Source organism: Phodopus roborovskii, unplaced genomic scaffold (assembly GCF_943737965.1).
Source record: "Phodopus roborovskii unplaced genomic scaffold, PHOROB, whole genome shotgun sequence".
Classification (NCBI taxonomy): domain Eukaryota; kingdom Metazoa; phylum Chordata; class Mammalia; order Rodentia; family Cricetidae; genus Phodopus; species Phodopus roborovskii.
Window position 1 is genome coordinate 76,068 of NW_026125471.1, and position 16,217 is coordinate 92,284.

General features: G+C 38.9%; 1 protein-coding gene across 1 annotated transcript; it reads left to right on the top strand.

The window, feature by feature from the left end:
* The first annotated feature begins 1,058 nt into the window (after positions 1-1,058).
* LOC127215533 (zinc finger protein 54-like) lies at positions 1,059-7,133 on the top strand. Its single transcript, XM_051175943.1, has 3 exons — positions 1,059-1,088; positions 3,856-3,982; positions 5,572-7,133. Exons 1-3 carry the CDS (start codon positions 1,059-1,061, stop codon positions 7,131-7,133), a joined length of 1,719 nt encoding a protein of 572 aa, XP_051031900.1.
* The last annotated feature ends 9,084 nt before the right edge of the window (positions 7,134-16,217 follow it).

A 16,217-nucleotide genomic window follows, 5' to 3' on the forward strand; every position in this document is an offset into this window, starting at 1 on the left:
AGAGCTGTTGATTCATAGTTGCCAGATGTATAGAAAAAATAAGCATGCCCTTGTTCACCTCACTGGCAGATAGAGAGGTGAAAATCCAAACTAACCCTGCACTAAAAGATTCTCAAACTTCTTGTTTAATAACTCAAGATTTTAGATCAGAGATTAACTGCTCCCTCCCGTTTCATCTGAGAAATAACGATAAAGGTAATCAGTGCATTTGCTCATTCTCAGGGAAAAGTAAACTTTCCTGAAGGCCTGTGCTACAAGTGAAACCAGAGCACTAGAAGGCACCAGTTTCTTTCTTGGGCAAAATAAACTTAGACCCCCCCCCCCCCTCTTTGACCCACAGCCTTGAGCAATTGATGTTAAAAGTTTCTCTTGGCAATTTTAGTTTATCTCTCTTGTGTAAATCTTACCTGCCTTGCTGAGCCTGAGAAACTCAAGTCTCACATTGTATTGTAAAAAGAATTACTGGTGTGTGTGTGTGTGTGTGTGTATGTATGTATGTATGTATACCTGTATCCTCTAGAACTTTTTGATGTTGTTGCTAGGTGGATTATTGGTAGGGGTTTTCTTCCTTCTGTGTGAGAATTAGTAATTTTCTGTCTTGCCCGTGGATGATTACTTCCCAGTTCTCTGGGATTGAGTATTCTTCACATGAAATTTATTATTTCCTGTTGATTCTCCTGTATAAATTTTGTCTCTAAATATTGTCTGAAATGGTGCATTAGTGAAATCAGTTATGTTAATTTGAGACTATCTTGTAATGTCTTTATGTCTCCATCAATTTTAAGATAGACTTTTCCTGGATATAATAATATAGTTGATACTGATTTTCTCTTCAAGCTTTAAATGTCAATCCAAGCTCTCCTGGATTTGGAATTGTCTGTATACCTGGTCATGGGCTGTTGCTTGAATCTTTTTATGTGGCTTGTCAATGTTCTTTAACAGTTTTCAGTATTAATTTGTTTTCCTTCTTTTGCATTGATCTTAAAAGAAAGGACAGCAAGCCATCTATCAAGTCATTGTTCCTGAAAGAGAAACTTAAGGAAGACACACAGAAAGAAATGGCTGGTTCTCTAGTAAGCATATCCCAGGTCAGTGTTCATGTCCACTTTTCTAGAAATGTCATTATGTTCAGATATCACAAGCATTTAACTTTCTGCTATTGATAATATTTTAAGTTTTATTAGGAGAATTGTTACAAACAAACAAACAGACACACACTGAAATTAACCAGACCCAAATACTGTTCAAATCAACATACTTTTATGAAATTAGAGTAGTCATTGGGAACAGGTACACTGGAATCATACAAAAGCGATTTTACATTTTTGTTATTGAATAGATTTTTATGAATGTATCCATCAGAAAAAAAATAAATGCAGTATAATTAGAGCTAGAAAAGCTCTTAGATTTACATCCTTTTTCAAGTGGTGTCATTACCTGTATTCAGTTCTAACTCAACCCTGATATTCAATATTTCTTGTGTCATCTCTCCATAATCTGCTGTTCCCACATGTATATTGTTTTTCATACGCACATATGACCAGTTTCTGCATATGAGGGAAAATGTGTGGATTTTTTTTTTTTGACACTGTGTGGTCTCACTAAATTTTACACATTCTAAGTCCAACAATTTTCCTGTTATTTTTGTTGCAATTTTCTCTTCAGCTGAATAGTATTCCATTTTATATGTATGTCATTTTCATTATCCATTCATCTGTTGATAGATAGTTAGGATGCTTCTAATACTTTGCTATTGTAATTTCAATAGCAGTGCACATGGTGTATAAATATCTCTATATTAGAATATGGAGTTTTCTGGTTACATTTGAGAAGTGAAACAACTGGTTTATGTGTTAATTCTCCATTAAATTCTTTGAATAAATTTCAGATTGCTTTCCACAATGACTGTATTACTTTACATCCTCCTCCTTCAACAGTGAATAAGGCTTCCTTTCTCTTCTTGTCCTGTTTCACAATTGCTTTTAGGTTGCTGATGACATCTGTTCTCTGCCTGGGGGGAGGCAGTATTTCAAAGTAATTTTCCTGAGTGTTTCCATGATGGAATTTAGGGATCCTGAACAGTATTTTTAACTTTTATTTTCCTTTCAACCCCTATCAGGATCCCACTGTGCAGTCCTTTCTAGCTTGGAATCATCTGGAATAATTATGTGAAATGCATCTGGAATAATTTCTTGGGGTTTTGACTGATTGCTGTGCATAATACGTTGTATTTGATGAAGAGAGAATATTTCTTGTGACTGCTTAACTCTATTCAGTTTCCTGTGAGATGATGGGTTGATGTCCCTACCCTGATGCTAAAGTGCTTTTAAGTGGAGATTTGGGGAATGGGCTCTGACCTTCATGTTTGCATTTATTCCTGCCTCATGGCTCAGACAGAATATGTCACCACTATGCATGTCCAGAGAAATAAAGGAAGAATATTAAGCACTACTAGCCTAAAACCTGTTAGACGATATGGAATAAGTACTAGAAGGAAACACATAGAAAACTACAAAATTCAAAAGTGGAAAAAGCTCAAATTTACTCTGAGCTCTATTACATTTGTAAAACACTGAAAAGTGATGCTATTTCTCACAGAATTTAATACATTCTGTTACTGACAGGTAATCTATGTCATTTGTGAATGCAACCACAGTTACTACACTTAAGTTTACATTTTTACCTATAAATTAAACATAATTTGATGTATTTTTGGACATTGTCATTGGACTTTCTTTTGTGGGACTGCCAGCGCTCCCATAATGACAGACTTAATATTAATTATGAAACGTTGGCCTTTAGCTTTGGCTCGTTCCCAACTACATCTGCTAACTCAAATTTACCTGTTTCTATTAATCTGTGTTCCCTTGTGTGGCTTTTCCCCTTCCTTTCTTCTTTGCTTCCAATTTGTTCTGTGTCTTGCTGATGTCTCTCTCTACACCAGTTTCTTCCCGAGTTCCTCGCTTTCTGTGGAACTCCTGTATACCTGTTGGTCATATATCTCTTTATTAAGCCAATCAGGTGTGGCAAAGGTAGACACATGTTCCCCCAGTGTAAACAAATATCATGTAACAGGACTTCCCTTGATTTTTAGAACTCTACACAAAAGAAATACTCTTCAAAATATCTGCAAGTATTATTTTGCCTAAATTGCCACATTCCTATTATGTTAGTTAAATTTTAGATTATTCTAAATATGATTGATACGGCTTTTTCCATCTGGTTGGTAATGACTCAAAAATACCTATAACACTAATCCCGTAGATTACCTGTTCTTATATGTTAGTGTTAAAATTGTCAGTTCGCAGTGTTATTACATTCCTTCATTGTTAATGAATGTGAAAATTATTTGCCTAAGACCTCTAACATGAATTATACTTTTGATATCTACCACTTTGCTCCTCAGTGGAATGGCATGGGACCTAGAGTTCCAGCATATGGACTTAGCATGTTAGAACAGAATCATGTAAGATCAAAGAATTCACAGAATTGATAGATTGGCACTATTTTTTACCATCATCTACAGGTACAGCAATTAAAGCACATTTCCTTACCATAAGTATTTCTTCTGAGACATGTACACTCTGATCCTGTGGGACATAAACACAGCATCCATAACAGATTGATAACCATGTCTAGACCTTAAATGTGTGTTGTTTTGTATATGTTGCTTGTGAGTCTGTTGTGTTACTGTTTTCACAGAGTTAGACCAGCCATTATACAATGTGACTACATTAAAATCATCTGTTTGATTAACTGTCTTCATTATTTACATGCCTAATTTCCTCATGTCTACTTATATACAGGAACACACTCTGTCTGGTAGCACATGGTCAAACAAGTCTTTTATTTCAGGGTCTATTGACATTCAAGGATGTGCATGTGGACTTTTCCCAAGAGGAATGGAAGTGCCTGGACTCTGCTCAGAGGGCTTTGTACATTGATGTGATGCTGGAGAATTACAACAATCTGGTCTCTGTGGGTAAGAACATTTTCCTTGTAGAATTTCTAACTAGTCACTTGCATGTATTGGCATTATTGGTAGTATCCTCACTCACTGTAAAATTGCCTTAGGAGCAACATGAGAATAGGAAATTTTGGTAGTAGAAAATAATGTTTTCTTTGCATTTTTCTTTCCATTTTCCATAATAAAGTTGTCATGCATCCCTCATATTGATTTTACAATGCATTTGGAAACTTAGTGTCATGTCATATTTGTAGCATATATTAAAGCCTCATGTCCATAGTTGTACCTGACATGGTAAAATTCTTAGAAAAACTCAATGTGCAAATTTAAAATTCCCTAAATTTGCTGAAGATCCTGACAGGAAATAGCAACTGGAAAATATCCCTACATTCCTCTACTGTATATTCTCTTCATCTACTAAGTGTAGTGTTATGTTAGATGTCTATATCCTTTCTAAAAACATCAGCATGTTTCATGGACTACTTCACAGAACACATGGATTAATGTTTGCAAAGTAGGCATGGTCTCCTTCAGGAGCAAATGAGATTCCCCTGGAATGGCCTAGGATATGAGCAAGACAACAATGATGGCTTCTTGTAAAAGATGAAGCAGGAGCTGAGAATATTTTTTACCATATTCCATTGCACCTAAAAGGATTTTTGATCATTTAATTTAGAATAGCTTCCTAGTCCCAGGATGTATCCTGTCTGTTTTAACTATTACAACAGTAGAATAAAACACCTGAATTATGATCATAATACTAGTACAAAATGCAATTTGATTTAATGTTCTTGATACCAGATTGCAATAATTTTACAAATTATAAGTTTAATATGGGTATATGAAGTACGATTATTCTTTAATTGTCTTCCTTGATGTCTGTCTTTATATTGAATCCATATTTTATTCCCAGTAGAGGATAAACAGACATCCTTCTGGAATAAACTCTCAAGAGTTGGTATACAGATTAGAATTGAGAATAACCATATGAGAAAAGTTAAGAAACATAGTACCATGTGGATCTTAGAAAATGGAGAATAGAAATAAGAAATAGCTGCTTTTGACAGACCTGTCTCAAATGAACTCAGCCTCTGTGTTTAGCAGAATACTGTCCTTCCTAATATTACTTGTAAATAATCTAATGTGTTTTCCTAGAGACAAAAATAAACCCTATGATGCACTTAAATAAGACTTTTAATCTTTTGAGGAATTTAGTCTTTTGAACACAAATTTTCATTGTCTATCCCTTAATAAGAATGAGTTCTGTGAACTTGGGATTGTATTAAACTGTTAATCAATTTCTGAGGAGAAATATTTAAACATAGAGACATGTATGAAAAATTTAATGAGTCAGTGATCTCAATCCCAAAGCTAATTTTTGATTCTTCATTTTCCTGATCCATCCTGTGCCATTAGACAATTTTAATAAGGATGAGATGTCTGTTATGATTCACAAATAACTGCAGAGTGTCAGTCTGAATAAGAAAAATGTCTAAGTAGTTGCTGGTTGACTTATTTCAGGAGAGAACATAGAGAGACAGTCATTTATCAGATGTTTCATCTTAGAACAACCCCCTACTAATATGACCTTATTCATTTTCCAGAGAAATATTTCATATGTGATCCTGTCCATCAACTCGGGAAAACTGAAAAGGAGTCTTGTCAGTGTAATGAGCTCGGAAATATTTTTCATGACCCCTCTACATGTGCACTTTTTAGAACGAGTGAAACTGTAGAAAACTCTAATAACTACGGATGCAGTAATTACAGGGATGCCTCTGTTGACTCATCAAACCCAGAGAGACATGAAAGCATGCACACTGGAGAAGAACCTTGCAATTCTAAAGAAAGTGAGAAATCCTTAAATGTGTGTTCAAGCATTACTCAACATCACAGACTCTACACTGCAAAGAGCAAGCACAGGGAGGGAGAATATGAACGTCTTGACACTACATATAGTCTTTTTCAACAACCAATCTGCATTGGAAAGAAACCATACCAGTGTGGGAAATGTAAAAAATTCTATAGTACTTCTTCATATCTCACTGTGCATCAGAGAATTCACACAGGAGAGAAGCCTTACAAATGTAAAGACTGTGACAAATCCTTTATTATGAAGTCAAGTCTTATAAAACATGAAAGAATTCATACCGGAGAGAAGCCTTACACATGTAAGGACTGCAACAAATCCTTTAATGTGAGTTCAAATCTTACAATGCATAAAAGAATTCATGCAGAAAAGAAGCCTTACAAATGCAAAGACTGTGACAAATCCTTCAGTACAAGGCCATGTCTTACAGTGCATCAGAAAATACATACAGGAGAGAAGCCTTACACATGTAAGGACTGTGACAAATCCTTTATTATGAAATCGAAGCTTATGCAGCATCAAAGAATTCATGCAGAAAAGAAGCCTTACAAATGCAAAGACTGTGACAAATCCTTCAGTACAAGGCCATGTCTTACAGTGCATCAGAAAATACATACAGGAGAGAAGCCTTACACATGTAAGGACTGTGACAAATCCTTTATTATGAAATCGAAGCTTATGCAGCATCAAAGAATTCATACAGGAGAGAAGCCTTACACATGTAAGGACTGTAACAAATCGTTTAATGTGAGGTCATATCTTATACTGCACCAGAGAATTCATACAGGAGAGAAGCCTCACAAATGTAAAGACTGTGACAAATCCTTTACTATGAAAACAACTCTTACAGTGCACCAGAGAATTCACACAGGAAAGAAGCCTTACACATGTAAGGACTGTGACAAATCCTTTGTTATGAAGTCAAAACTTACTCAGCATCAGAGAATTCATACAGGAGAAAAGCCTTACAAATGTAAGGACTGTGAGAAATCCTTTGCTGTGAGGCCAACTCTTAGAGAGCATCAAAGAATTCATACAGGAGAAAAGCCTTACAAATGTAAGGACTGTGAGAAATCCTTCACTGCAAAGTCAACTCTTACACAGCATCAGAGAATTCATACAGGAGAGAAGCCTTACAAATGCCAGGAATGTGACAAATCATTTACCACATGCACATATCTTAGAGAGCATCAGAAAATTCATACTGGAAAGAAACCTTACAAATGTGGAGAATGTAGCAGATCTTTTGCTACACTCACATATCTTAAAAAACATCAGAAAATTCATACTGGTTAGAAACCTTACAAGTGTGGAAAATTTATCATGTCCTTTATCTAGAGTTTAAATCTTAGAAGACATCAGAAAATCCATACTGAAGAGTAACCTTACACATGTCCAAAATGAGAAAATCTTTTACTTCCAAGAAAAATCTAGTACACATCTGAAGGTACATACAAATGTCTGGAATGGACAAAACCTTGACCTACATCAAAGAGTTCACACTGGAGAGATGTAAGGAATGTAAGAAGATGTTTTGTAGCTGCTAATATCTAAGAGCATATCAGAGAGAAACTTTACAAATGTTAAGACTGTAGCATATCTTACATCCACCTTTCAAATCTTAGAAGATATCAGAGAGTTTATCCTGGACAGAAAAGACCATTGTAAATCATGTGACATACATAATATTTATACAGTATTCTTGACTTACAAATCCCAGGTATGCATAATGGAATCATTAAGATAAGGAACTTCTGAAAGCCTTTACTGATGTTTTAAACTTAAAAAAAATAACAGAGTTCATATTGAAATAAAATTTTGCAAAAGTAATGTTGAATTCATTTTAATGTGTGTGGGTATCTGGTCTACAAGAAATTCTGTGCACTGTTTGTTGATGACTATGGAGGCCAGAAGAGGGCATAATATTCCCTGAAGTGTACTTAAAAACAGCTATGAGCTATGTATCTAGTTCCACATCCAAAAATTGAGAATAATTTCATGCAAGGTGATATACACCTTCAATCTCAGCACTCGGTAGGCAGAGGCAAGTAAATATCTGTGAGTCTTAGGCCAACCTAATCTACATAGTCACTTCTAAGGCTGTCAGGACTTCCCATCAATCATCATCATCATCATAATGATATTGACAAAATACAGTAACATAAAAATGTGGCAAATACCTATAATTGGGCTATATATCATGTAACTCATATTTCTAAAAAAACACATAAATTTTTACCATATTTAAAACCTATGTGTCATTGAGCATTAGAAATGATACCCACCAAACACATTCAATGTGGTAAATCCTTTGCTTGGTGCTCAAATTGCTGACAAAAGCAAATTCCACCCAAAACTCAGCACAAAAACTGCCCCATTAATATCTCATTGTTTGCTCACTTTCAAGATCTTCATAGTAGAATTAAACTTAAAAATAGAAGGTATGAAAAAGTGTGAAGAGAGAAGATGTCCATGCTAGCACACACATTTCTGATGGGAATGGTGAAAGACATTAATTAATCCAGCCCAGCATCTTGACCGAGAACCAGCAAAGCTGAGCCACATGGTGCCCTTGACCTGACTTTAGACTTTGATCTCCATATCTTGCATGCTTGGTGTAGTTCATATTTATACATACACCTTGAGGATACTGGATTTATGGAAAGTTGTTATGAATCATTTATGACTTATCCCAGGAGTACTGCTTCTAATATTCCCCAGGAAGATCATGTGCATACTGTTAAACGTAAATTGTGAGGATCCCCAAAGACCCACAGGTAAATAGACTCACCAAGCTGCAAAAGCAAGGTTTACTGTTTCATCCGACCGTGACAGGGACTCCATCTAGCAAGATGACACAGTAGCTTCCAGAGGGAGTGGAGTTCCTGTTTACTGCTAGGCTTTTAAGACAATCACAGGATTGCATCAGTCGGTAGTGAGGGGCATAGCTTGGATCCTGATTGGTTGACATTTGGGGAACAATTAGGGGAATTTCTCAGAGTCGGGGCAACTGGTTTGCTAGCATTTTTGATTGGTTGGGTACAGATGGGAACATTTGGTAGTTTCTTTGACTTTTCCGTTACTTTCAGGTAGTCTGTTCTCATTGGTTGGTGCTGGGAGCATTCTATAGTTTTTATGGCTTTGTCTGTCTCTTGGAAGTGGTTTGTTGCTAAACACAGTTTCCAGGTATTAACAGGAAGGATGTCTTGGAGCTTTGCTCACAACACAAGAACTAGAAGCTGGGTTTGTTCTGAAGGCTTTTTCTACAACCTTTATGTTTATATAGTTTCTCTCTAGTATGACTAATAAGAGTTGAATGACTTTGTCACATTTATGCAATTACTCCCCATTGTGAATTAGAAGTAAAGCCTTTGAGTGTAGCTTACACCTTTCATTTTCTGCTCTTCTTATAGGTAACCCAATCCTGGGTTACTAGTGGATTGTCATCTTATCCCTTATGTAAGGGAGTTTTCTTTTGAGTTAGCACCAAGAAAGAAGCAGAAGGTTTAGTGTACCTATTTGGATTCTGGAAACAAGATATTCCTCAATTTGGTGTGTTACTTTCCCCTCAAATACCATGTGACTCAGAATGCTGCTAGGTTTGTGTAGTGCCTGGAACAGGAGAGAGTTCTTTCTCTCTCTAGGCTGCTGTGCAGGCTGCTGTACCCCTTGGACCATATTATCCTGCAGATCCCATGATACTTGAGGCATAGGTGGGCAGATAGGGATGCTGGTTGGAGCCTTTGGCAGGCCCCTATAGGTAGATCAAACAAGAGACTGTAAGGATGGAAAATATAGCCTAACTCTCCAGTGGCCCCAGGAAACTAGAAGTTTAAAAATACTATCTAAAAAGCCCTAAAAACCTCAAATTCCAGACTCTGCCCTCTGCCAGTAAATAGGCAAGGTCACATTCCTTGCTGCTTACGACAGACAGGTCCTTGAGTACGTAATCCAAGCCTAGTAAGATATCAGAAAATGAACTGACTAATTGCTTATCTGGCTGCTTCTGAAACCCTGGCCTCAGTGACCTATGTGGGGCCTTTGTTGTAAACCCTATAAAAACTGTCACAATTCTGCCCTCGAGGTCCTCAGGCCTCTACCCTTGTGTGGTGCATGACTGTGAAACCCAGGGAACTTGGAATAAACAAGTCCTTTTGCATTTTGAATCAAGACCGCTTCTCATGAGTGATTTGGGGTATTGCCTTTCCTGAGTCAGAGCATGAAGGTCCACGCTCTAAGCTCTGAGGGTCTTTCAAGACCACTGGAATTTTGTAGCAAGACTCTATCTGCAGACAACTATTCTCCCAAAGTCAGCTTTAGCCTGACATTGGGCCTTAATGACAGTAAATGGTTGACAATTGGCCACCAAGTTACCACATAACCTGAACTACCCATCATGAACTGGGTGTTATCTGACCCACAATGACATAAAGTAGGACATGAACAGCAGCAATACATTATCAAATGGGAGTGATTTATACATGATCAGGCATTTGAAGGTCCTGAAAGTTATATGAAGAAGTAACCCAAATGCCTTTGGTTTCTAAGCATGTTATAGTGCATTTTGCTGCCAAACATGATCTATAGTCTCATGGGGTTTACCCTATTAATAGTTGACCAAAGAAGAGCCTGGTTTACTAATGGCTCTGCACATTATAAGGCACCACCCAGAAGTAGATAACTGCAGCATCATATCTCTTCCTGGAACAATTATGAAACACAAAGGTGATGGGAAATATACACAGTGGGTAGAAATAGGAAACTACACTGTTATGAGTGGTTTTCCCCTGCTGATCTGGTCCCACCACCACGCCGGCTCCAAATAACACACAGAGATGCTGTATTTGATATAAAGCTGTAGGCTAGTTACTATTTTCTTATTGGCTAGCTCTGTCTTATATATTAACCCATTTCTATTAATCTAAGTATTTCTCGTGGTATCATCTTACCGGAGAGAGGGCCTGGACCTCTGTTCTCTCCAGTCTCTACTTCCTCGAATCCCCCTTGTCTCCTAGTCCCATCTATCTTGCTTTCCTATTGGCCAACAGTGCTTTATTCATTAACTAATAAAAGAAACATATTTACAGAATGACATCTCCCATCACTACACATCATTATTCAGATTGTTTGGAAGGAAAAATAGCCAAATGTGTGGTTGTTCACTGACTCATGGGCTGTAGTCAATGGATTGGTTGGATGGTCAGAGCCTGGAAACAGCATGACTGGAAAACTGGTGAGAAAGGTATCTGGAAAAGTATGTTGGTAGATCTCTCCAAGTGGACAAAGGATATGAAGATACATGTGCCCCCGTACAAATATTCATCAAAATGTCATTTCAGCTCAAGAGAATTTCAGTAATTAAGTGGATAGGATAACCCATTCTGAGAATATCCAGCATCTTTTCCAAACCAATGCTTTCTTTACCCAAAGAGAATTACAGACTGCTGTACTCATTTAAAAAATTATATTATTAGTTCTCTAATGGATTTATCTCTCACACAGAGAGAATGTGTGTATAAAAGTATGTGTGTCTCTGTGTGTGTTGCAAACACCACCCATTCTCATCTTCTACCTCTCTACTATCCTGGTCCACAATCCCAACAAATATCTCTGTTGTGTTCATCTCCATTTATTTTCCTTGGGATCCAGAGATTAACCTGAGTCATCTCTGAGACTGGATTTGGAGCTATGTCTTGGAGGCTGCTGGGCTGAGCAGAGGACTGCGGCTAAAGTCAGTGATTCTTCTCCTACAATCCATCCATAGACAACATTTGAGAGGTTAAGGGTGGGGTCCTGTGAGCCTTTCCCTTTCCTAGACTGACTGTGGTCTAGTGTGAGGTCAGTGCAGGTAAGTACAATTGCTGTTGATTACTGATTACAACAGCTGTATGGAGTCTGGAGAATGGCGTGTCTTAGCCCTCCCTCCTCTTTCCCTTACTTCCTTATTCTCCTCGGTGTTCAAAGTTTTTAGGGCTGGGGCTACATATCTTACTTATTTTCTGCATCTAGTGCAGCCAAGAGGCTCTTCACTCACCACTACACTATTTTTCCCCTATATTTAATATAAAAGCACTTTTAGCATTAGTCACAAAACAACATGTTTGGGTTAGCAAAATATAAACCAGTCCTGGTCTGTTAGCAATGGGCTGACTACTGACTTCTTGAGACAACTATTTCTTTTCAAAATCCAAATTCCTGAAATGTCTCTCTCCAAGGCACAATTGCAATGTCTGGTTCTGGCTTGTCATGTCTGTGTTAGCGATGGGGCGCTGGCATCGAGTTTACCCTGATATCGTTTGCTGTAAGAATGTAGCCCGGGAGGCTGGCAGTCAAATCGACGTTATGCTGTCTTTTGTCTGGAGGTTTCAGAGCTCACTGTGGAGTCAGATACCGGGGTGCAGCGTCCTCCTGGATGCAGTTCTGGTCTAGGCTGGCAGCAAGTGTGTGGGGAGTCTGCGCAGAGCGGGTCCAGGGCAGCCTGACAGCTGCAGCTGTGGGGAAGGCAGGGGGAAGGACCATTCCCTTTGGCTGGGACATTAGAGCGGAAATAGCGGATGGAAGGATGTGACCAATTGGCTGTCAGTAGGGGAAGATTGGGTAATGGACGGGTTTAGAGAAGTGACGTAGCGGAAGGTGGGACAGAAAATGGGCGGGGGGGAGATGGGAAGGAGCTTTGGTCAGCTGTAATGAGTGCCCTTTCTCTGTCATTGTTCGGAGTCCTGCACCTTGGAGGAGTCGCACGGTGCAGATCTGGGTGCGGAGGACACGGCGGGTGCCGCGGGGACCTGAAAACTCCGGAGCCACAGTCTCCACGCTTGCGGCCTGGAAAAGTCACAGTCAGCAGCGCAGTGGCGGGAACCGCAGCCCGGCGGCCCTGGAACCTCCCAGGTGAGAGGAGCTGCGGGGCTGGGACCCAGGAGGGAGGGGACCGGGGGTGCGAGCAGTTTCTCTGCTGTCACTAAGGAAGCCAGCTCTTAAGTTCTTCTGTGAGTGTCTTTCCCTTGGCGTATTTTAAATCATATAGAATAAGCCTATTTTCTCTGTTGATATTGTTTGCCAAAATATTCTTGTAAAAATAATCTAATAGAATATTTGAATTTATCTGTTGATTTTTGCAAGCAAAATTCTCTTGACAGTGGTAAAAAGGACAAAGCTCTTGAAACTGTACGATCATCCATACTAATTCCCTTGTTATACACTTCCATATTCAAGAGAGTGGCACATTTACCTGAAGACTTGGATTCGCAGAGAGATTTTAGATTATAGTCATGAAAGGAACGTCTGAATATTTCATTGAATAAGAAAATCCTTTTTTTTTTTTTTTTTTTTATTGCGAGTTCCACAGTATGCTTGTAAACATTAACTTTTTAAAGTGTGCTTTTATCCACCGTTGATTTTGCCATCTCGGACATGAATGTGCACACTGTTGGAAACACAGTATTCCGCAAAGTGTCTTTGCCAGGCCTTATGGACCGCTGTCAGTTGAAGGCTAGTAGGGTGTACTTACAGACTTCAAGGATAGTCAGTACTACACAGAAAAACCCTGTTTGAGGGGAAAAGACAAATTTAAATACATTGTAGTATAGAATGATATTGGAAGGAATCTTTTGAATAATTACTATAACTAATCTATGTCAGAAAAAAAAAATGTCTACAGTAGTCTTTTGTTTCCTTGGCCCAAGAAAAGCCCTCTGTCCATGGACACGTGGGCAAACTGTTTTTTGTTGTTGTTGTTGTTGTTTCTGGTGTTTTCGGTGTTTGAGACCTGAACTCGAAGTGTTGCTCTGTCTGGAGCAGACCTCACCGTGTAGACCAGGCTGGACTGTAAAACACAGAGTTCCACCCACCTGTTTTCTCCCAAGTAGGAGGATTCTGTGGTCTGTTGATTGCCAGTGGTGTGACTGGGCTTCTCCCAGGTGGAGGGGCAGTGCCTGGACCCTCCCCCCTGAGGGCTTTGTACTGGGACTGGATGTTGCAGAATTGCAGAAGTATGTTTTCTGTGTCGTATCCCTTGCTCCTCCTCATTCTGTCTTGACAAAATCTGCAGGTGTGTGAGCTTTGTGTGATTGAGTGTCACATCTCACATAATAAAGTGAAATCCTCAAAGGAAAAAGGAAAATTTCATGAAATGTTCTCTTCTTTGTGGGTGTCCCTTTGGGAGGTTTAAGACTATTATTATTGGTTTATGGTCAATTCAGAACCTCACTAGTGTATAATTCTCCTCCCATTCATTCAATATCATTTCTGCTCCTTGGTTTTCGATGAGTTGTTATTCGAAGTAGGATTCAGGTTATGATGACTAAAAATGCTAATTGTTCTCAGTGCTCTGACAGTGCAGGAGAGTTGGGGAATCTTTTGTATAATCCTGAATTTAGTGTTCTCTTCATCTACTGAGCACAGTACTGTGTTAGACATCCAGGGGCTTCCTGAACAATCTCTTTCTCATGTGCAAGGTTCACTGATCACCCAGACCTGCTCACCTGTGCAGCAGAACAAAGGGGCCTGGAAGGAGAGAGGAGACAGTGGCTAAGGAAGCAGGTGTGGTGGAGGCATTGGTGAAGGAGTGGAAAGGGGATCAAGTGAATGTGGGACATGAAGTCAGTTTTGCCACATTTCGTTGCAGTAGAAATAATAGTTTACGCTCCCATTGAGAAAAATCTCAGGGTTATCCTAATGTGGGCATGAGAAGACTTTCTTCAGAATTGATAATGGAGTCAAGTAAAATTTATTTGACTATGCCTGTGAGTGATGCTGTCCTTACCATTCACATCACTGACCAAGTTTTCATACCATTGTTGAATGATTTTCAATTATTTGATTTTAATATGTTATAAAAATGAGTAGATATTAATACCTTTAGGTTTGTTTATTGTTTTCAAAATTTGGGTCCTTTGGTATTCTAGCACATTCTCTACCTTTTAGTGTTTTTGTCTTCATTCCAAAATAATGCCAGCAGAGTTTTGATCAGAATCAGGAAGTATATTTACAAGCTGCCACACTCCATTTATACTGGCTCCTATCGTCTCTTGGGAATTAGGAGAAAAATTTAGAATACAATAAGTGCTTATGCTGACTTAGGAAAGTAGTGGTTGTAGGTTCTCCTCCAAGATCCATGCCTTTGCTAGCCCTGGAGAAACTGGCTAGATTTCCACTACCAGGCATGTTCTCCCTCTTGTTGAAAGAGTCTTAATCCAATTAGAACCTGTTAGTTACCTATTGATGTTTAATAAGGATCAGGAGAAACTAATAGGCCGAATAGATGTTTGTTCAGGGAGAAATAACTTACAACATAGACAGATGAACACCAGCAGGTTCCTGGTCCGAAGGATGCCTCCAGATGTACTCCTGTCAGACTTAGTTCACCCAGGTAACCTCTGGCCCTGTCTCCACCCCCCAATGGGCGTGGTCTATGCCACAGGTGCAGACAAGGTGAAAACTCACTACAGTTACCACCAAGGTATGTGTGCCACTCTTGTACCCCTAGGGCTGTCATGTAGTACAGATCACTGTTGTGGTTCACAGGTGTCATAGCTGGGTGGGAGTTTTGTTTGGCTCCCTCCTTTGGAAGGTTGTGTGTTGCCTTCTTGTACCATGAAAGCTAGGCACCAGGCAGGAAGATTTGAGGTCACTCAAGTCCTCTAGGATTCGTGTCTGAGGTGTGTGGCTTCTTCAACACTAGGGACTCAACTTCTGCCTATGGGAGGCAACCATGGGCAACAGCAGTAACCTGTAATGTTTGGAATTCCTTTGACAACTCTGACCAACAACTTCAAAACAGGCTTCTCACACCTGGTGTTGGTTATTTTGTTAGAAATTCTTTGATTCTGGTGAGAAGCATCATCAGCGCAGTTGGAAAATTTTCATGTACACTCTAAATGTGTATTCTAAAAGAGACTTATTTTAGGCATTTTTTCATGGATGGATAATGGTCAAGGAATAAATGGATTCCTTATTTGTTTTCCAGGCATCTTTACTGTTATTTTACCCTCCTTGTTCCGTGTTTGTATTTGTGCTTTCTTCATAATTAAATCCTCAACCCTGTTTTCTCTGTTTCGCCTTCTGATCATTTGTTTCCTATTACTCCTTTCTCTATCACTCCCCTATGTCCCACAGTGATCTCCTTCCCCGTTTCTGATTACTGCACTCACTTCATGTTGTGTACTGACATATGAAGATTTGGAGGTGGGAAATTTCCTATTAGAAAAAATAGACATTGTCTCTCTTCCTGGGTCTGAGTTACCTCACTCAGTCCATCTGTTTACCTGCAAAGTTCACGATTTCAGTCTCTTTAGAGCTGAGTAATATCCCATAGGATATATGTACCACAATTTCACTCTCCTCTTGTCAGTTGAACATTTAGGTTGTTTCCGTTTTGTAGAT